The sequence below is a fragment of the Gouania willdenowi genome, chromosome 17, assembly GCF_900634775.1.
Source record: "Gouania willdenowi chromosome 17, fGouWil2.1, whole genome shotgun sequence".
In the NCBI taxonomy this organism is placed as follows: Eukaryota; Metazoa; Chordata; class Actinopteri; order Blenniiformes; family Gobiesocidae; genus Gouania; species Gouania willdenowi.
In genome coordinates, this window is record NC_041060.1 from 5,522,004 (window position 1) to 5,544,384 (window position 22,381).

At 37.8% G+C, this 22,381-nt stretch overlaps 1 protein-coding gene across 3 annotated transcripts in view; it reads left to right on the forward strand.

Annotated features, from left to right (window-relative positions):
- Positions 1–22,381, forward strand: part of cables1 (Cdk5 and Abl enzyme substrate 1) — a 35,429-nt gene that overhangs the window by 7,816 nt on the left and 5,232 nt on the right. Inside the window, exons 1-6 of one of the 3 annotated variants that reach the window (XM_028473734.1) lie at positions 15,615–15,706; positions 15,789–16,221; positions 20,956–21,027; positions 21,145–21,237; positions 21,568–21,645; positions 22,225–22,330. In XM_028473734.1, coding sequence (XP_028329535.1) covers positions 15,866–16,221; positions 20,956–21,027; positions 21,145–21,237; positions 21,568–21,645; positions 22,225–22,330 — 705 coding nt within the window. In that variant the 5' untranslated portion in view covers positions 15,615–15,706; positions 15,789–15,865. Of the gene's footprint in view, positions 1–15,614; positions 15,707–15,734; positions 16,222–20,955; positions 21,028–21,144; positions 21,238–21,567; positions 21,646–22,224; positions 22,331–22,381 lie in introns of those variants that run through there. The other 2 variants (XM_028473736.1, XM_028473735.1) reach the window with 2 other exon arrangements.

The window sequence follows — 22,381 nt, forward strand, 5'->3', positions numbered from 1 at the left end:
ACATGTAACAGCTAGCGCCTCAATGCTAAACATAACAGCCAACACCTCTATGCTAAACACGTAGCAGCTAGCACCTCAGTGCTAAACATGTAGCAGCTAGCACCTCATTGCTGAACATGTAGCAGCTAACACCTCAATGCTAACATGTAGCAGCTAGCACGACAATGTCCTAGTGGGAGCAGACAGTGTCTCCAATCCACACTGGACAAGTTGACAGGGTTCAGAGCCAAAATGAATAAGTCCACGAGTGACAAATGAAGTCAGTAGATTGGATTTTATAAAGCGCTTTATCATAGACACTCAAAGCACTTTACAGATATAAGGCATGATTCTTAGTGCACCATCGGCCCCTCCGACCACCACCAACACTCACTCACACACTACATTCATGCTAGGCAATGTGGGTGAAGTGTCTTGCCCAAGTACACAATGACAGATGCCACTGGAGCGACTGTCCCCCACTGTGGCACCTAGAATTCTCAGTGGTCTCCATCCAACTACTAACCAGGCCCAGACCTGCTTAGCTTCCGAGAGCTAATGAGATGACATGGCTGGTATGGTATGGATAAACGATTGTAGTAGATAGTTTACCACTCTCGGTGATAGAGGATGTGGGCGGGGCTAGAAGCTCTTCTACAGATAGCATCGTCTGACCGAACTTATCAAGTGTCTGTTTATTTCATGCCACAAATATTCTAAATATTTTACACTGTTCAGTTTCTAGTTCTCTGGAATGTTCTGCACTAAGTGTTGTTTTTTTTAATTTTGATACAAAACACATTTGTTTTAGAAAGTTTACTAAAAATCCTGAAAAGCATGACTATAGCTTAGCTAAATTTAAGCTAATGCTTTGTGAACAATGCAATCATAATATTCTTTATTCATATTACACATTATGTTAGCACTCAGTGATGGAAATAATAAACAGTATTTAGTTGTTTAAGATCATTTATTGTTTTCATTAATTCAGTCATATATATACTTTACGATTTTATTGATTTATTTATAAATGTTGGGCCTTAAAGTCTGATTAAACAAGTAAAGAATTGGACTGTAAATAATGGTACAACCCGATCAGTAAAAAACTGACTAATCTGTCATCACTCGGCTGACGACATTTGATTCACTCCTGTGTGATATTTTGAGGCCATTCATTTAGATTAATCGAGATTAATTAAATACAAAGTTTCTTGTTAATTAGATACATTTTTTAATCGAGTTCTAATTCTAGTCTAAACCAGTATAAACTACCATAAACCAGCATGAATCAGTAAAAACTAGTATAAATAAACCATTATAAATAACCAATATAAACCAGTATAAAGCAGTACAAACAAGTAAAACACAAAGATATAGAAAACAGATCAAAGACAAACTGTCACGTAGTAAAAACTCTTTTACTCTTCATTCATCACAGTGACATTGTTTTTATTTGACACACAATTATTTATTAGTCCATTAACTTAGCGACTGATTATGGATAATTAGATATGTTTTATCATAGAAGATTAATTGTATTAGTTCTATAGATCTATTTAATATTGAGTTTGTTTTCTTCAGGTGAGACTCAAACATCTTCTTCATGTAAAACTGGAGATGTTCACATCGGGTGAGATCCTTTAAACGGCCAATTGAGCGCTCTGTCAGGCAGAAACACACACACACACACACTCACACAGTGACTCACACACACTCACGCACACGGCCGTCCCTTGAACATCAATAGTTTGTTTATAATTAGCTGTGGCACCTCTCGACTACTTAGAAAGAGTGATTGTTTTAGAAAACGGCCCCCGGGGTCCTGTTGACTGATTAGCCTGTGTGTGTGTGTGTGTGTGTGTGTGTGTGTGTGTGTGTGTGTGTGTGTGTGTGTGTGTGTGTGTGTGTGTGTGTGTGTGTGTGTGTGTGTGTGTGTGTGTGTGTGTGTGTGTGTGTGTGTGTGTGTGTGTGTGTGTGTGTGTGTGTGTGTGTGTGTGTGTGTGTGAATTCCTGTGAAGCTGCTCTGCTCTCTCTGGTCTGACAGCCTCTCCGATAAAGCTGCGGTCAGATAAAGTCTGAGGGCCGCTGAGTCTGAGCTCTGTTCACAATCACTCAATTAGTGCAGCAAGAGGGGGTGAGGGGGGCGGGGCTATAGAGGGTCACTCCTCTAACACCGTCACATTCATCATTACATCCATCATCACATTCATCTCCATCCTCGCTGCTTCATGTCACAGACGCAGAGGAGTGTTTATCTCCCTCTAATACAGGTTCTATGGAGGCTCCCTGTCATTGAGCACTGACTAGTTTGCATTAACATGAGCATTAGCTCACACACTGTGAGACGATGCTGCACTGAAACACCAGTTAGACAAGTGGTGTCCTAAACCAGCTGGTGAACCATGTTAACTGGTGACTTAGTCTGAGTGTTAGCTGGTCATCAGTTAACACAGACACCACTTTGATCAGAACAGCAGTTAAGCTGGACCTGCTGATGGAGTTTGACACAAAGAAGGATTGACCAGCTCTCCCAGTGTTGTTTACTGGTTCATATTTTTTATATTGGTGATACTGGTTTGTACTGCATACTAATTCATGCTGGTTTATGCTGTTTTTACTGGTTATTTTTACTGATTTATGCTGCTTTATTCTGGTTTATACTAATTTTTATTCGTATATACTTGTCTATGTGTCGGAAGTGTCCTTGGGCAAGACACTGAACCTTTAGTTTCTCCCAGTGGTCGACCAGCGCCTTGCATGGCAGCTCAGTCCCATTGGTGTGTGAATGTGAGTGTGAATGGGTGAATGAGCTGATATGCAAAGCGCTTTGAGACTACTTCAGTGTAGGGATAAAGCGCTATATAAATCAAGTCCATTTACCATACTTGTTATTTTTTGCTGGTTCATACTGGTTTATACTGGTTATTTTTACTGATTCATGCTCATTTACACTAGTTTATACTCAATTGTATTAGTCTATACTGATTTATACTAGTTATTTTTACTGATTTATGCTGGTTTATACTGGTTTGTATACTAGTTTATACTGGTTTATTTTTGTTTACATTGGTTTATACTGGTTGTTTTTACTGATTCATGCTGATTTATGCTAGTTTTTACTCATTTTTATTAGTCTATACTGATTTATACTAGTTATTTTTACTGATTTATGCTTTGTATACTAGTTTATGCTGGTTTGTAAATGGTTATTTTTACTGATTTATGCTGGTTTATACCAGTTTATACTGTCTGAGGGTTTCATGGAATACCACTTATACCTGATAATTCATTATCGATATAATTATAATATAAACAATGGTGTGCATTATGTGTTATAGATATAAAATAATAAATTCCAAAGTGTACCAGGTCCTTCCTAACTTGTTCATCATGTAAAGCTCATTGAATGGTTGAATGGCCTTGTGGATGAAATGTGTGAAACAAATACACTTTCCTTCCTTTGCTATTAAAGTACCTAGTTACTGAAAAACACAACAACTCAACGTATGAGTTCACTAACAGAGAAGTGATCTTTAAAAACATCTAAACCAAAGGAAAAGAAAATCAGTGCTAATGTCTCTCAGGCTGATGAATGAGTGACGGCATCATTTGATTGGCTCCTCAGTGACCGGCGGCGCCCTCTGACCCGGGGCTGACCCGTCACCTGCAGACAGCCTGGGTTGGTCCTTTCATCTGATGTTTGCTCTAACGTACAGTAGAGGTTAATCACACACACTCTATACAATAGATCTGATCCTACTAGTGTTTGAGAGGGGATTAACCATCCAACGGCAAACACACACTCACACACACAATGGGTCACACACACAGAGACACACGCACACACAATGGGTCACACACACTTCACCTTCAGCCAGCGGATGTTGCTCTGTAACTGTACACACTCTCTGCGTGCGTGTCTGTGTGTGTGTGTGTGTGTGTTTAATTAATCAATGCCAGTCTGTAGGTGGTGCTGCTGTGCTGAAGTACTAGCTCTGCTGTGATTGGCTCGTAGATAATCCCTCCACAGTGAACTGTATCTTTTATCCAACACTTCCACAAACACACTTTATTAGTCAACAACAGATTATGATTTGTTTATTCAGTCATTTATTTGGCTCCGCCCACACAAATAGCTAGAGAGAGACGAAGTAGGGAGACGAGGCTGTTGCCATGGTAACACGTACAGTAAACATTTCCTAACTGAGAGTTGACTAACGTTATTAGAACGTCTGAACAGAGGAGTGATATTGTGTGTAAAAAGTTTCTACATCAGCACTCAGGGAAGGTCTGTCATTGTCCAATCAGATTACTCAGTCAGAACTAACTGTTGGATAATCAATTTTACTCAATAAAGAAACAACTCACACATATTTATTTATAACAACAAAAGTCAAACTAACCAGAAGTCACAGTCTGTGTTGTAAATGTCCCACTAACGTACTACACATTACAAACTCAATGAGTATATACTGTCTAGTACATACTATGACTATATACTATAGCCCAAATTATAATAAACTTCCATGATTGATAACAGTGGATGTTATTCAGATGAATAAATAAATGAGGTTATCACAGATTCATAGAACAATGGACCATCATGTTGCTGACTTTATGGATGGACCCCAAAAATTTCTCCCCCTTATTCCCCCTCATAGATGACCCTGTCTCCACATGACTGTTCTTCAATGTTCATGTCTGTGTTCAACCACCTCTCAAAATAAAGGTTCCCGCTCTCTAGAACCTTTATTTTGAACAGGTTGAGAACCACTGCTGTAGTTGATCTTCAGTGTGAGCTGCTCAGTGTTGTGTATATGTTGTGTTTGTAGTGAGTCATTGTTGAGTTTGATCCAAACTGAAAATGAACAAACGTCTCCTCTGGACGACAAAACTAAAACATAAATCACAACAAACTACTGCACTGCAGTATAGAGTGGTTCTTTGGTGTCAGTAGTAATGAGTTGAGGCAAGCTCTCACACACACACACACACTGTGATGGTGTCGATCAGTGTGTATTGACCCTGGCGATCTGAGCCTCTCTTTCTCATGACATCATCACGTCACATTTCCTCGGCCCAGCGTTCGTTCAGGAACCGGAGAGGCTGAGAAGTGCTGATGGGCAGAAAAAATAGCTGCTGTTGTTTTAGGAGTTTTTGGCGTCACACTCTCACTATCTGTCACTGCTCCATTGTGTGTGTGTGTGTGTGTGTGTGTGTGTGTGTGTGTGTGTGTGTGTGTGTGTGTGTGTGTGTGTGTGTGTGTGTGTGTGTGTGTGTGTGTGTGTGTGTGTGTGTGTGTGTGTGTGTGTGTGTGTGTGTGTGTGTGTGTGTGTGTGTGTGTGTGTGTGCTGAGAGGTGTGCTGCGGTGTTTGGGCACAGAGGAAGGCGGTGGCTTTGCAGACAGTGGGGGGGGTTTCTCACTGACAGGATCTGGTCTATGTCCTGCTCCGTCTAACGCACACACACACTTATCTGCAGAGCATCTGCTGAGGCGCCTGCGCAGTCAGCCTGTCTCCATCACTGTTTTCCTTCGTCTGCGAGGGCGGAGCTTCACCACCGAGGAATGACCAATGGAATCTGTTCATCATTTACTTCACTTCCTGTTCAAACAGACACACACACCCTCCAACCAAGTGCTGCATGCTGGGAAGTTGGAGTGAGTTGCCGGCTCTCTGAACACCCTCTGTGATGTAGCGTATTGAAGCAGTACTGCTGCCTCCTGTAGGGGGCGCTCAGCGCTCTGACACCATGGACCTATGGGGTTGTATCTGTCAGCAGCTGTAACAGACACACATGTTTGATTATCATAGAGCATGTGTCAAACTCAAGGCCCGGGGCCCAAATCCGGCCCTTTAGAGCAGTGGTTCTCAACTTGTTCCGGCCCAGACCCCCAAAATAAAGTTGCCAGAGACCGGACCCCACTTTAGCTGAAGGTGGTTGAACACAGACATGAACATTGAAGAACAGTCATGTGTAGACAGGGTCATCTATAAGGGGGAATAAAGGGGAGAGATTTTTGGGGTCCATCCATAAAGTCAGCAAAATGATGGTCCATTGTTCTATGAATCTGTGATAACCACATTTCTTTATTCATCTGAATAATATCCACTGTTATCCAGGAAGTTTATTATTATTTTGGCCATAGTATATAGTCATCTTAAAGATGAAAATCATTGTTTTAATCAGAAATAAAATGGGTTAAAAGTGACCCAAAGGTGAAAAGTTAAAACTGGCAATTTAAATAATTTAGTGACTTAAGGTCTTAATTCAATATTTCTAATAAAGAGTTCTTAAAATTCTTACAAGTCATAGTATTGTCCACTCATAGAAATAAATAAACTGCTAAAAGAACTTCTGGAAATCGAAGATCTGTCAATAACTTCGGACACAATCAAGGGAAAGATCAGTGAATTTTATAGGATTCTTGCAAAAGGAGGAAAGTCATCATTTCAGTTGTTAAAGAAAACTTGGGATAATGATTTAGGGTTGACTTTTGAAGATGATGTGTGGTCAAACATATGTGAATGTACATACTCCACATTTACGGGCGACCGTGGCTCAGGTGGTAGAGGGTCGTCTTCTAATCGAGAGGTTGGGGGTTCGATCCCAGTACCTGACTATGTGTCGAAGTGTCCTTGGGCAAGACACTGAACCCTGAGTTGCTCCCAGTGGTCGACTAGCACCTTGCATGGCAGTCCTGTCCCACTGGTGTGTGAATGTGAGTGAATGGGTGAATGAGCTGATATGTAAAGCGCTTTGAGACTGCTTCAGTGTGGTGATAAAGTGCTATATAAATCAAGTCCATTTACTATTTTACTAGCAATAAAATTAAAGGAGCAAATTTAAAATGTATCTATAAATTGTACCTTACACCAGTTAAAATGAACAAAATTTCAAAAGATATATTTATAAAGTGCCCTCGATGCAAAGTGGGGGATGGAACATTTCTGCATATGTTTTGGGAATGTGAGCATTTGAAAACTTTCTGGAGCTCAATCCATTAATTTACACAAAAAACACTAGAAAAAGTCTTTGATATGAAACATAACCTATATTTGCTAAATGATACGCAAATCTCACTTTGGACAGGAGGAAATGTAGACTATTAATTACAATAACATAGCAAAAAAAATTATACTTTTAATCTGGAAGGATTACTCTCCTCCAACTTTTAAGACATTTTTGTCCCAAATATCTGAATTCTTACCAATGGAGAAATTAATTTTCTAAAAATATAGACAGGGTCAAAGTTTTCAAGATTTATGGAACCCAATACTTTCAAGCATTGAAGTTTTCTCTAAAATGTAATCAATATTAAACAATGTTGGTGTTCCTGGTTTTAAAAGTGATGACAATAGAGATGTGTCTGGTGTCTAATAGACATAGCTATAATATGAATGTTGTGGCAGAGAGCATGGGAACCCTAGGTTATGATGTGAAACTTTTACAATCATCCCTATTATTATTATTATTATTATTATTATTATTATGGTTATTATAATTATATCTACCTAATTTGTAATATTTGTATTAACATATTGATTGCATTTATTTGATTCTTTTTAAATTGTTTTTATTTATTTTATTTTCATTTTTCTTCCATTTTTTATGTACTGTATTATGATAAAATATATGGACATTTCATCATTACTCATGATTGTACAGGGGGAGAGGTTGGGATATGAGGGGAAAATACATGTTTATATCTGTATATCTTTTTGGCAACTGTAAAATAAAAAAGAAAAAAATACAGTGTAGAGTGGACAAAAACGGGCAGAAAAAGTGGTAAAACTTGTTCAAAGTGTCAATATTGGAACAATTTAATTTAAACTGGTAAATAATGGGCATGACAAATTGTGATTGTGGTTAATCTGGCAAAGAAACTAAAATCATGAAATATGGGAAAAAGAGATTAAAAGTGACGATAATGGGTCAACATATGTAACATTTTGTGGAAAAGTGGTGGAAAGTGCTGAAAATGTCATGAAAGTGGAAAAAATGTGCAGAAAAGGCCTTGAATTATGATGGAGTAGTGTCAGAAATGGGAGTAATGTAGCAAAAATGCATTAAAAGGAGCAAAATGTTGCAAGAAAAAGTGATGAAAATTGGTTAAAATATGGTGAGTTTGGTGTAGTTGCAGAACAATTGTAAAAATAAGCATCTGGTGAAGATACTGCATGGACTGATATTCTGTACTCACCTACATATAAATGATTTATAAATAATAACATATAAGTGCAAACCAGGGCACATTAATGTTGAATTTGATTTTTTTTCCACTAAAATCCGTGGCCCACTTCATGTCAAACTGCCCCTGAACTAAAATGAGTTTGACACCCTGTCATAGAGCGTCAGGGCGTGTTTTGGAGGCTGTGGCTCTGATTTCCCAGCATGCAACACAAACTAAAATAGAACTATGTGATGTTGCTGAGCATTTGGTTGCCTGTGTGGGATGGAAGCGACCTCTCCGTGACCAGCAACGCTCACTCAGTCCCTTTTGGCGAGCGTTTCATCATCTACGCCGTGCATACGCTCTGATTCTCATGACCTAATGCTGAAAGTCTGCAGCTCTGTTTTCTCTTCTGGCTCCGAGAGTACAGTCCACCACATTCCTCTGAGCAGGGAACTGATGCCATGACTTTAATACCTGATAGAGAACAGCCAACACTGCCCCCTACTGGCACAACATACCACTTCCTGTCCTGTGTACCTGCTTATCATCGCACAACTAGCTCATTTGTGTGTGTGTGTGTGTGTGTGTGTGTGTGTGTGTGTGTGTGTGTGTGTGTGTGTGTGTGTGTGTGTGTGTGTGTGTGTGTGTGTGTGTGTGTGTGTGTGTGTGTGTGTGTGGAAAGAGTTCAACTTAAATTATTGTTTCCTTTCTCACTAAGTAATGCAGTCCTACAGACACTGGCCCTCAGTCAAAGAAAACACATACAAAACAACAACAAAAACATACAAAGGGACAGAAAAATACACACAATTTGTCCAAAAACCCACAAGACAACTACAAACAGAAACATATACAAAATGAGGACAAAAATTCACAAAAGCAAACTTAAACAAACAAAACAATAACAAAAGGGCAGAGGAATAAACAACATTTATACAAACAGATTATAAAAGTATATGAAATGATGTCAAAATAGACAAAGGTACAGAAAAATACACAACATTCCCACCCCCACAAAAAAAAACAAAAAAAAAACAAAGACCAATAAACGGAAAAATATACAAGATGATGACAAAAATACGCAAAACAACAACAATGCTCAGATTGGTCGTTATTTCAAATGCTGAAATAAATGAAATTAGAAGAAATGATCGTATTGTGCAATTTATCCAAACATTAAAAATCGATCAGAATCAGCAGCTCCTCATTTTAATCCATCACTTTTACATAGTTCTAACATTTCAGCCGTGGCTTTAACTCTTCTTCTTCTTCTTCTTCTTCTTCTTCTTCTTCTTCTTCTTCTTCTTCTTCTTCTTCTTCTTCTTCTTCTTCTTCTTCTTCTTCTTCTTCTTCTTCTTCTTCTTCTTCTTCTTCTTCTTCTTCTTCTTCTTCTTCTTCTGAGTCAAAACTTTGGAATCTAAAATGGTTTCCCCACCCCTGGTTAGGAATCACTACGAGTTCAAACTTAGGACTCAAAAACCTTCTTTAAACACAAACTGTGACCTAAAGGTTTGAGTGTAAAGATGGAGGATTCATAATTATTATAAATCACAGAGCAGCTGTCGAACAACAGTGTGCTTAGTTTCAATCTAAAACCCCCTTCAAAATAAAAGCATAATACCATGTTGTCCACTAATGTTGAGAAGCTGTGCTGTAAATCAGGGAGAGAACATTGTAATCAGATTACTGGTTGATGGTGTTGATAGGAAGGCTGTGATTGGCTGTAATGTAGATCACATGTAGACGTGTTTGTCCATTCACTGCTTTTTAAAGATGTTTGATTTGTCATTACGTCCATGAACATGAATATAGCGAAATAAAGTTCCTCGTTAAGAATAAATCGAGTATAATGATAATAGTATAAAAGAATGAAAACAGAGAAGCATTTATCACTTATCGTGATGTGTTAGTATATAGTGACACATGTCAGTGTTTGTTTTGTGTCACGCTGAAGTCGTAGCGTCTGTAATAAATAATAATCCTTGATGTTTGCTTTTCACGGCGTCTCTTTCTGCGTCTGCTTTGGGCTTTTGTCTGGGCATGAGATAAAAGCTGAAGGTCAGAAAGAGCAGGGGGCGGGGCCTCCGTCATGATGTCGGAAAACAGGGATAAAATGTTTGGTCGTTTATGTGTTTCATGTCTGTTTCCTGTCTGCGGTGGGTGTGGGACGTCCTTCAAAATAAAGTTCAGGCGAATGCTCTTGGCCTATAATAACCTAAAGACATATGTCTGGACCTTTGACCCTAAACACCTACCTGCTTATCTCATGTTGGCTCATTTTCACACTTCACTGAAATCTGATCAGAACAAACAGCTGATTATGGAGAACAAGGAGAACATCTGCAGCTATTGTATATACTGTATGTGCTGTAAGGAACCCGTCCTCATTAGTGCAGTGAAGCTTCAGACCATAGATCTACAACCAATAGAGTCTCTCCTTCCTGTCTGTGCTCCCACAGTGAGACGCTGATCAGATACTTTCCTCCAACACACTTTAAATCACCGGAAAACCTCCTCAGGAATGTCTCAGGGATACACTCTGTGTGTGTGTGTGTGTGTGTGTGTGTGTGTGTGTGTGTGTGTGTGTGTGTGTGTGTGTGTGTGTGTGTGTGTGTGTGTGTGTGTGTGTGTGTGTGTGTGTGTGTGTGTGTGTGTGTGTGTGTGTGTGTGTGTGTGCGTGCGTGTGTGTGTGTCAGTCGGTCACTCTGCTTCGTTTGCTCTGAGTTATTTTAGATAGACTACTTTAAAGCTTCTGCAGACAAAGGCCTCATAGATCAATAAATCAAAGATTATTTGCTCCAAAAAGAAAGAAGTAAAAGGTCTAAAGTTAGTCTCCAGAGTAAACACTGTTTTGTTTGGTGCATTGCATTGTGGGATGTGGAGTCCTAGTTGGATACATAAAAGCGTTTTTACTTCATTCTTGATGAGATTTCCCCAGACAAGGAGGACAGTGATTGGTTGACTCCATCTCTGTTCTAGCTGGTTCCCAGTATTTCCAGTGAGATCACATCACTACACCACACAATTTGTTTTTTTTAATTTTATTTTACTCACTCCAACACACATTTAATTTAGTCTGGATTCAGATAGTGTGAACCCAAAAATAAACATTTACCATTCTTTAGCCACAAATCTCAATGAAAACACCAGGAATTAGTTGGAAGTCCCAGAGTTTTTGATGAATCTCACACACACACACACACACACACACACACACACACACACACACACACACACACACACACACACACACACACACACACACACACAGTATCCGTGTGTGTGTGTGCGTGTGTGTGTGTGAGCCTCGCCCAGTCAGTAGGAGTAAAGCACAGTGCAGGTCAACTCTGTGTAAGAGGAGACACTGTGCCAGGCACGGACACACACACACACACACACACACACACTGTGAGGTAACCTTGGGAATCACAGCTGAAGCAGAATGTGGTGTTCCTGGAGGTTTACATTTATGCTCTCCTTCTTTCCTTTTCCAGCCTGTGATTATTATTATTATTATTATTATTATTATTTTATTTTCATTATTATTTTTTATTATTATTACTGTATTACTGTTAATTTATTATTATTATTATTTGTAATATTGTATATATATGTATATATATATATATATATATATAAAATATTATATTTTATATATAGTTTTTTATCATTTCCAGTCATCCCCCTCCTGATGTGGGACCAACACTGACCTTTGTATTTTCAGTTCATGTTTTAATCAACATCATTTCTATCATCATTTAGTGTGTTTTGTTGTTGTTTGTCTGTTCTTTTTTAATTACATTTTATTAGTAAATGTTTCTCTTATTTTGTGTTTTTTGTTGTCGCTTTTGTGTGTTGTTGGTATTATTTAGATTGTTCTCTCTCAGTGTGTGTTTTTGGTGTCGTTTAGTTGTTTCTTATGTCGTTTGGTATGTTTATCTGTTTTTTTTGTGTATGGATCTTGTGTATTTTTCGTTCATTTAGTGTCTTTGTTGTTGTTGTACACTCTCAAGTACCCTGTGTAGTGCCGCTGTGTACCCCTAGGGGTACACGTACCCTCATTTGAGAAACACTGGATTAAATGATAGTTTTGAATAAATGATTGAATTGTTTGGAAATATTCTGCATTTCCCTGGAAGAAAAAAACTGAACTGATGTTTAATGTGTGCGTGCGTGTGTGTGTGTGTGTGTGTGTGTGTGTGTGTGTGTGTGTGTGTGTGTGTGTGAGACCCTGGGGTCAGCCTCTGTGTGTCTCCTTCTTCATGCGCAGCCGATAAATTGTGAGTCTGTCCAACATCTCCACACATCATCAGATGTTTGATGTGAGTCAGAGACATAGACATAAAGCTCAGTTTGACCTGAAGATGTTTTAACAGTAGAACCTTGACAGGAGAACCACACTCTACGTCTGTGTGTGTGTGTGTGTGTGTGTGTGTGTGTGTGCGTGTGTGTGCGTGTGTGTGTGTGTGTGTGTGTGAAGGTCAAACAGATTCACTGATGTCATGTGTTTCTGTTTCTTTTTAATATCTCCTGTAAACATGCTCTAAATGTCTCCAACTCTATCTTTGCTTTGATATAGAGCTTTATTGTTATCATTATTAAAAGAAAGTAGATTAAAGTGATCAGCGCCTCATACAGGGAGCATCGGGTACTACACTGTGTGTTTGACGTCATTTCCATGTTACCTTTAGGGATATTTGCCTCCAGAAAATGGGGGGGATAAAACCCCACATTTTTAATGTTTTCATTTCTAATATTCTACACACTCTCTCTCTCAAGTACCCCCTGTAGTGCCGACACGTACCATCTAAGGTAGGGTACACATATCCCCATTGGGGAAACACTAGATTAAATGATAATTTTGAATAAATTATTGGATTGTTTGGAAGTGTTCTCAATTTCTCTGTAAGAAAACTGGAAAAAAATTTAACTGATGTTTAATCAGTCCTCAGGAATCCTTGTGTGTGTGTGTGCGTGTGCGTGTGTGTGCGCGTGTGTGCGTGTGCGTGTCATGACAAATATCAACTAAAATACAGTATATCCACTCTGTGGGGTTGTTGTAAGCTAAAACAGCTTGGGGTCAAATTGACTCCAGAGGAACACCAATGCGTGCAATATGTGTTCAGCACATTGGAAAAAAAAAAGGCATAATAAATTGTACCCATCAAATTAGTAAAAGTCATGAAATATGATGCAAAAAATAAAGGCAAATATTGTTTTTTAAGTGGTAAACATTGAATGACCCCAACAAACACATTTAACGTGCGTTTGTTGTTTGTGCAACGTTTCTTCAACTCTATTTTCCATGATTGTTGGATAGTTTTTTTTTAAAGACGGACCCTTCACTTCCTGTATGTCCCTGAACCACAGTTTGAGAAACATTACAATATATTCTTCCTTACATGTTGAGGAGACTTGAAGTTTGTCTCTCTAATCTGTCTAAAGTGTGACAATGAGCACAAACACAGGAAGTCTGCAGTGATCAAACACTTTGATCAGCCTGTATTCTTCTACTCATCTATCATTGATCACAAGCACTAGAATAAACAAACACTCTGTGTTTAGTGCAGAAACAATGATACAAAAATCACTCCCCAGCGTTTGAAACTACCTTTTTAAAGGTAAACTATGTGATTTATGGGACAACACTGACATCTAGTGGCCGTTAGAAGAAGTGGATTTTATTGAAAAATTAAATATTATTGTCATTTTTCACAATCTATCAATCTAAAAATGTGATATTAAAATGCTAATAAATACTTTATTAATTATTAATACTTTACATATGAATTGCTATAGAGTTCTTAACTATAAAGTTTGTAAATATATGTCGACTTAAAAACAAGCAGGTATCGATGCACATTCTTCTTTTGTGGAGTTATTACTGAGTGAACGGATACCAAGATCATCCTGTTTTTTTCTTTATTGAAATGTATCTGATTTATTTAATTTTACACTTAGTTCATTCAAATAATAATCCTAATAAATATATTTGTATTGATTATTTATTCATATATATATATATATATACAGTATATAATCTTATCCATTCACGAATCCACGTACATTACACCAAATTAATCCACTTGTAATATGTATGTGTTTGTATCTGCATGTGTATGTATATATGTACTGTATTTACATGTTTATATATATATATATACATTTTATCTTCAATTAATATTTTGTTCAATATTTTCATTTGTTTTTTGATATTAATTTTGTGAACTTTGTTTATTTATTAGTTTTCCTCACTTATCAAAGATTAATTTTCCATTTTCTCTCATGATTTTATAAGTGTGTGTTGTTTATTAGCCTTTATTTGAAATTGTTTGTGTTTATTTAAAGGGGTGGGAGCTCTTATAGAAGCCCTTTGGGCTTCTTTCCTTCCTCGCACCTTAAATGTTGTTGTTTTTTTGTGTGCTAACAAAATAAAAAAATATATACAATCACAGTAAAGTGTGTTCATGGTTTTTATTGTCTTGTGTGGAAATGACAATAAAATCCTTGAATGCACTTTACTTTAATTGTATATTGTAATTTGTGTATTATTATTCTTATTAATAATATATACATACATACAATCAAAGTAAAGTCTGTTCATTGTTTTTATTGTCATTTCCACTTGAGAATGGTAAAAAGAATAAATTTGCAAGTATATATATATACTGTATATATATTAGGAATGTTCCGATACAACTTTTTCACTTCCGATATGATACCATTATTGCAGCCTTGCGTATTGTTCGATACCGATATTGATTTGATACAATATCATCACGAGTCATACTTACTTTTATTACTTATTTTGTAGTGTGGACCGTTAGAAAAGGCTTGATCAAGTGATGTTACTCAAACAGAGAACAATAGTCAGCAACAGTAGATTACTTTGTTGGAGTGTGAACCACAGTCACCTATGGATAGAAGTGCTGGAGCATAAAATTTTATTGGAGCGCTTATATCGGTGAATTTAGATGTCTTCCGATAAAATCCGATATTTGTTTTCTGGCTGATATTGGACCAATATCCGATATCAATATCGGATTGGGAACACCTCTAATACATATATATATATATATATATATATATATATATATATATATATATATATATATATATATATATATATACAGTATATGTGTGTATTTGACAATAACCATTCTCGTGTGGAAATGACAATAAAAACCTTTAACAAACTTTACTTTGATTGTGTACTATTATTGTTATTAATGATAACAATATTATTATTAATATTTACATTATTATTATGTCTGTGGTTTCTTTAATGAATGTATTGTTTCTGTAGTGTTAAATGTAACGTTAAAGTAGAACCAGATGTAATGTATTATTCCCACCAACAGGAGGCGCTGCTCCTTCAGGTGAGAAAACTTTTGTTTTTTAAAACACACTGGGCCGTGCCCGTGCGTGCGTGCACGTCGGTAACGATCCGCGCTCTGTGTTCCCTGGTTGATCGGATCAGATGAATCCGGTTAATGATTTAGTTATAGGAGGGGGTGTGGGGATGTTGTTGGTCTCGAGCTGCAGGAAAAGGTAAAAACACGCGTGTTTTCCTGAACGCTCATTGGCTCACAGCACAATACGGCAGTCACGTGATCGTCCTGTTTTCACCCAGTGCAGCGTGCGGACGGAAGGACTCCAGCTCGGGCTGGGTGGGATCAGGACAGGGACCAGGACCAGTACTTAGACACCATGGCGGCCCTGCAGATGAAGCTGTGCTCAGAACAGACCCGGAAACGCATGGACCCCCGGAGGAGGCAGGCGGCTCTGTCCTTCCTCTGCAACATCTCCCTGGACGGTAGACCCGTGGGGCCGCCCGGGGACACCGAGACCCCCGGCTCTATGCCCGCTACGTGTCCCGGTTCCTTAGCTCAGGAGCCGGACCTGGATCTGGACCCGGACCCGTTCCCGTTCCCTGCCGCCCTGAGCTCCGGCTCGGCCAGAGGGAGGCTGCAGACCTTCACCCAGGGAATGGTCCCCCCCTCCTACTGCAGACACGTGACCCAGAGCTTCATGTTGGAGGGACAAATGGACCAGCAGAGGAACAGGTAACACACACACACACACACACACACACACACACACACACACACACACACACACACACACACACACACACACACTAGAACCAACAACTGAAGGAACCCTGTCAGTGTTTGAATGACACTTTATTCACAGCACGTTCCACCTACTGTATGTTCCCACTATGATCATCACAGAGTACTGATACATCAGTACAGTTACTTGATTGAAATTGTGTTCACGTACAAGTAATTCGTACATAAAATACTCAAGTACAGGTCAAATGTAACTCAAAGTAAAAGTAACTAGTTACGACAGTGTATGAAGGCCACGTTAAAATAAAAAGAGAAATTAGCGCTGCAAGATTAAAGTGGTAATATTTTGAGAATAAAGTCAGTGATTGATGATACTGTGTTGTGAAAATGTAGTATTTTGGATATTAATTATCTTTAATAAATACTCTGCTGTTAACAACTGATCTGATGCATCTATGTTATTATCCACCTTCAGTAAAGGAGGCAGCTACATCAGCAGATACTTTTATTTTGAAAAACTCTACTTTGGCGTTGAAACACATGTTGGTAATTATAATAAACTACAGGTTAAAAAAGACATGGACTTGTGTATTTATTTCAATATTGAACACTGAAGTATTGAACCGTAACTTGAATGTTGTGCATCGTTGCACCACTAATATATATATATATGTATATATATCTGTGTGGGAGAACCAGAGTGAAGCGTCAGACTCTGGACTCAGTGTCACCTCCATCTGTTCAAACCACTTCATTCAGACCTTCATCCTCAGCCTGTCCTCCCTTAGGTCCTCATTTCTGAAAGCCCCAGTCAGCACCTATAACACCAAACATGACTCAGTGATCACAGCTCCTGTAAAATCATGTTTGAATTAAAATGATGTGCAAATAATTGACAAAAAAGAGCAGAGTGGTTAGAACGTGTGTGGATGTTTGTGTAGGTTTTCTCACTGTGAATGGAATCGTTTGTACTGATGGTGAACCAGAGCGTGAGGATGACTGATCCAAAGGTTTAGACATTTGGACAGCAGTGTTACACTGTAACACACACACACACAACAGTAGATCTTTAAGAGAGAGTGTTTGTGCGTTTTTGCGTTTGTGTGTTGTTTTTTCCACTGGTTGAACTTTTTTCCAAACTCATCTTCACTGCTGATCATTTACAGCCTGATCATCATTCTGCCTTTCTATCTTTTCTATCTAAGTCTTTAGATCTATACATTTATATCTATATACCAAAGTCTATAGATCAATACATTTACATCTATATACCTAAATCTATAGATCTATACATCTACATCTATATACCTAAGTCTATAGATCTATACATTTACATCTATATATCTAAATCTACAGATTTATATATTTACATCTATATACCTAAGTCTATAGATCTATACATTTACATCTATATACCTAAGTCTATAGATCTATACATTTACATCTATATACCTAAGTCTATAGATCTATACATTTACATCTATATATCTAAATCTATAGATTTATACATTTACATCTATATACCTAAGTCTATAGATCTATACATTTACATCTATATACCTAAGTCGATAGATCTATACATTTACATCTATATACCTAAGTCGATAGATCTATACATTTACATCTATATACCTAAGTCTATAGATCTATACAATTACATCTATATACCTAAGTCTATAGATCTATACATTTACATCTATATACCTAAGTCTATAGATCTATACATTTACATCTATATACCTAAGTCGATAGATCTATACATTTACATCTATATACCTAAGTCGATAGATCTATACATTTACATCTATATACCTAAGTCGATAGATCTATACATTTACATCTATATACCTAAGTCTATAGATCTATACAATTACATCTATATACCTAAGTCTATAGATCTATACATTTACATCTATATACCTAAGTCTATAGATCTATACATTTACATCTATATACCTAAGTCGATAGATCTATACATTTACATCTATATACCTGTCTATAGATCTATACAATTACATCTATATACCTAAGTCTATAGATCTATACATTTACATCTATATACCTAAGTCTATAGATCTATACAATTACATCTATATACCTAAGTCTATAGATCTATACATTTACATCTATATACCTAAGTCTATAGATCTATACATTTACACCTACATACCTAAGTCTATAGATCTATACAATTACATCTATATACCTAAGTCTATAGATCTATACATTTACATCTATATACCTAAGTCTATAGATCTATACAATTACATCTATATACCTAAGTCTATAGATCTATACAATTACATCTATATACCTAAGTCTATAGATCTATACATTTACATCTATATACCTAAGTCTATAGATCTATACATTTACATCTATATACCTAAGTCTATAGATCTATACATTTACATCTATATACCTAAGTCGATAGAGCTATACATTTACATCTATATACCTAAGTCTATAGATCTATACAATTACATCTATATACCTAAGTCTATAGATCTATACATTTACATCTATATACCTAAGTCTATAGATCTATACAATTACATCTATATACCTAAGTCTATAGATCTATACATTTACATCTATATACCTAAGTCTATAGATCTATACATTTACACCTATATACCTAAGTCATGTAAGGATATAACCTTAATCAGCTAAAAATTGATGCAAATAGAGCAGCATTTTTGGCATTCTGGAATCACACACACACACACAAACACACACGCTGCAACACAAGCTGGACTTTAAAAAACACTTCAAAATTTTCACTGTATTAATGATATGAAAACTTCTCTTGTGTTTATTTTATATGTTTTTTTTTTTCTTTTAAATATGGTGATAAATTAATGAAGTTGTTGTTTATTTTGGGTTCAAACAGTTTGTAAGAAAGTTATAGGAAGAAAATATATTAGCTTAAAAAAATCCTAACAATTTAAATAAAATGATGATAATCTGTTTTTTCTCCAAAATATGATTTAATTTGATCTCTGTGTATTGAAATTAAAAGGAGTTAAAGTGCATCATTACATCAGTGTATGATATGAATTATTTAAAAAGAAAAATTTAATTGGGAACCTAATCAAATTGTTTGAGTGTAGGGTTGTCACGATACTAGAATTTCAAACTCGATATCGATACTCAGGGGAGAGGGAGAAAAAACTCGATACTCTACCATTTTTAATACCACGGGGACAAAAAAAGACAAAAATTTAGAAGTATAATTTCCTTTAATAAAGTTGAAAATACAAACTATGAACAGTATACAAAGTATTTTTAAATTAAGTGAAATGTAGTGCAACATTTAACACTTGCAAACAACAAAAATTATTACACTTTTTTGAGAAAGTATAACAAATTTTAGCAATTTTTCCCTTCTCATTTTTGACTAAAACTGGTTGCGTAGGCCCCCCAGCAGCAGGGCCCCCCAGCAGCAGCACGAGCCGTCATCAGCTGTCAGTGTCATGATGAGGGCCCAATAAAATCTGTTTTATTTTTTTCCAAGTTCCATGTTTTCCACTTACATTTTTTAAAATTCCGTTTTTTTTAGAAATATTGATCATTTTTTTCAGAAAAAAATGTATAATACAAAATAAATAATAATAAAAAACAAAATTACACAAAAATTTGTCAAAATTAAAGTAAGTTGTAGTGACATTGATTATTCTGACTGCTCATTTTTAATTATTTATGTCATATAAAGATGTATGAGAACAGCATTAATGTCACAGTCACCCAATTTCCCCTCAGGGATCAATGGTTTACTGAATCTGATCAGGTTAATTGTTTAGGTTAATTTAAATTAAGTTTATCAAAACTTAAATTATCTTGATGACATCATTCCAGACCATAATGATTAAACAAAAATAAATTGACACAAGGATGCATCAGTTATCTCACCGCTAGAATATTTTACAGTATCAGAAGTTATTATTAACCTACAATGTTTCAGACTCTACAATCCCTGGTATCGATGGTCTCGTCCACAACAACAGAACAACTTTATCCACAGATCTTCTGTAGCTCTGGTTAGATGTTGTTTAAACGCTCTGAGCGGGTGAAGCTGACTCATGTTTTCACGGAGCTCCGCTGCGCTTGACCAGAAACGGACGGAGTTTCACAGACACAGCAAAGTTAAACGGGCACTGATGGCTCTGTGTTTAAGAGTCAGTGATGATTTGGTGCAATTTTAGACAGTGTTTGATGTGTTTTAGGCAGTGTTTAATGCAGCCAGGGCAGGGGCGGGGTTCCTTGCCTCACGGTGACGCCGTTTCATGTTGATTCTGTCCACGTTTAACAGTTTTCATTGGTTGATTCCTGGAATTATAGGGCCCTATTAGTGTTCAGCTGTGTGTCTGTTTGTGTCTGCAGCAGCGAATACAGTTGTCATTTGAAACAGGCGAGGAAAAAAAACTGGAGATGAACCATAGATGTATTTAGAGGTAAACACGGCACTGTTAGTATCTGATACTAACTTTTTGGCATCGATACTTTATTCAGTATCAAGTTTTTTAACAACACTAGTTGAGTGTATCCTTATATCCCTAATGTTCCTATGTCTATACTATATAGATCTACAGGTATTGATCTATCCAAACTGTCAGGTGAAAGTTTGAATTACCTTTCTGATGAAATGACTTTAGTGTGGGAAGTTGTCTGTGTTGCTGGTTGTGAGTGTGTACTATTGAACAGTGTGTGTCTCCTGTTCCTCAGACGGAGGCTGATCTCACAGAGATCATCTCTAGAGACCCTGGAGGACATCGAGGAGAACGCTCCGTTACGCAGGTACGAGGACACGCCCACACTCTGAGGACCACGATGATGATGATGTTGCTATGATGGATGTGATGAAAGACAAGCTCCTCCTAAACACTACTTCCTGTCTTGTGTTGTGCGTGTCAGGTGTAGAACTCTGTCTGGTTCTCCTCGACCGAAAAGTTTCAAGAAGATTCACTTCATCAAGAACATGAGACAGCACGACACACGCAACGGAAGGTAACACACACACACACACACACGATCTGAAGTCACATGATCTTCACAGAATCCTCAGTGACACACTGAGTCATTGACACAGGCCAAATGTCTTTCATCATTCTGCAGCTCAGAGATGTTTAGATACAGGGATGTTACAGCTCAACAGGGAATCGAGCTATCTCGTGACATGTTTATAAACAGTAACATTACATGTTGTGCAAACAAAAGGTTGAGATCAGTGTATAGCTTCCTCTCTGCAGCCTCGGGTCACCAGGTATACCACTGACCAGCTGATCTGTTACACCCAGAGGAGAGATGATGGCTCACTGTGTGTCTGTGTGTTCATAGGATAGTCCTGATCAGTGGCAGAAGATCCTTCTATAGTGTATTTTCAGTGCTGCCCTATCAGGACTGTAGCCCAGCGGGGTACGTATCCTCAGCATGTGTGTGTGTGTGTTTGTGTGTGTGCTCACTGCGCTGCTCTGGCTCCCCCTAGTGGCTGCTAACCGCTGCTAATGGCTGCTAACTGCTCGCTAACAGGAGCTCTGTGTGAAACGGTGCTTGATCTAGTTTAAAGGAGACGATGCAGAATGTTTCCTCGAGGCTTCTGTCCTGCATGTGTTTGTGTTGGAGCATCGGTGCTCAATAATTACCAGTGCAGTAATTATGGGCTTTCTGTCTGCACGCACACCTTCACTTCCTGTCCCTGAAGGAATGAGTAACAGCCACAGCACAGACTGACTGGAGCAGATCTGTGCTGTATATGTCTGTGTGTGTGAACCTTTGTTATTGGTTCATCACTGAAGACACGCCTCCTCTGCTGCTACTCGCTGTTTATTTCATTGATCCTTCCTTTAATAGGGCGAACACTGGACATCACACACACACACACACACACACTTCTCTTCTGCTGTGGGACCTTTTGGAGTTTAACGCTGTAGATTTACCAGAAATGATGATGATGATAAAGATAATCATAGTGATGATGAAGATGATGTCCTTCAGGGAGCTGAAGGTGGAGGGGGGCCGACAGCGTCACCCATCGGGGGGGGTCAGTGCTAAGGAGATGGTGGTGGGCCTGGAGGGGGTGGAGCTAGGAGCAGACGGGAAGGTGAGCTTTGATCACATGACCACCGTGGACCACTGAATGAAGCCGTTGACC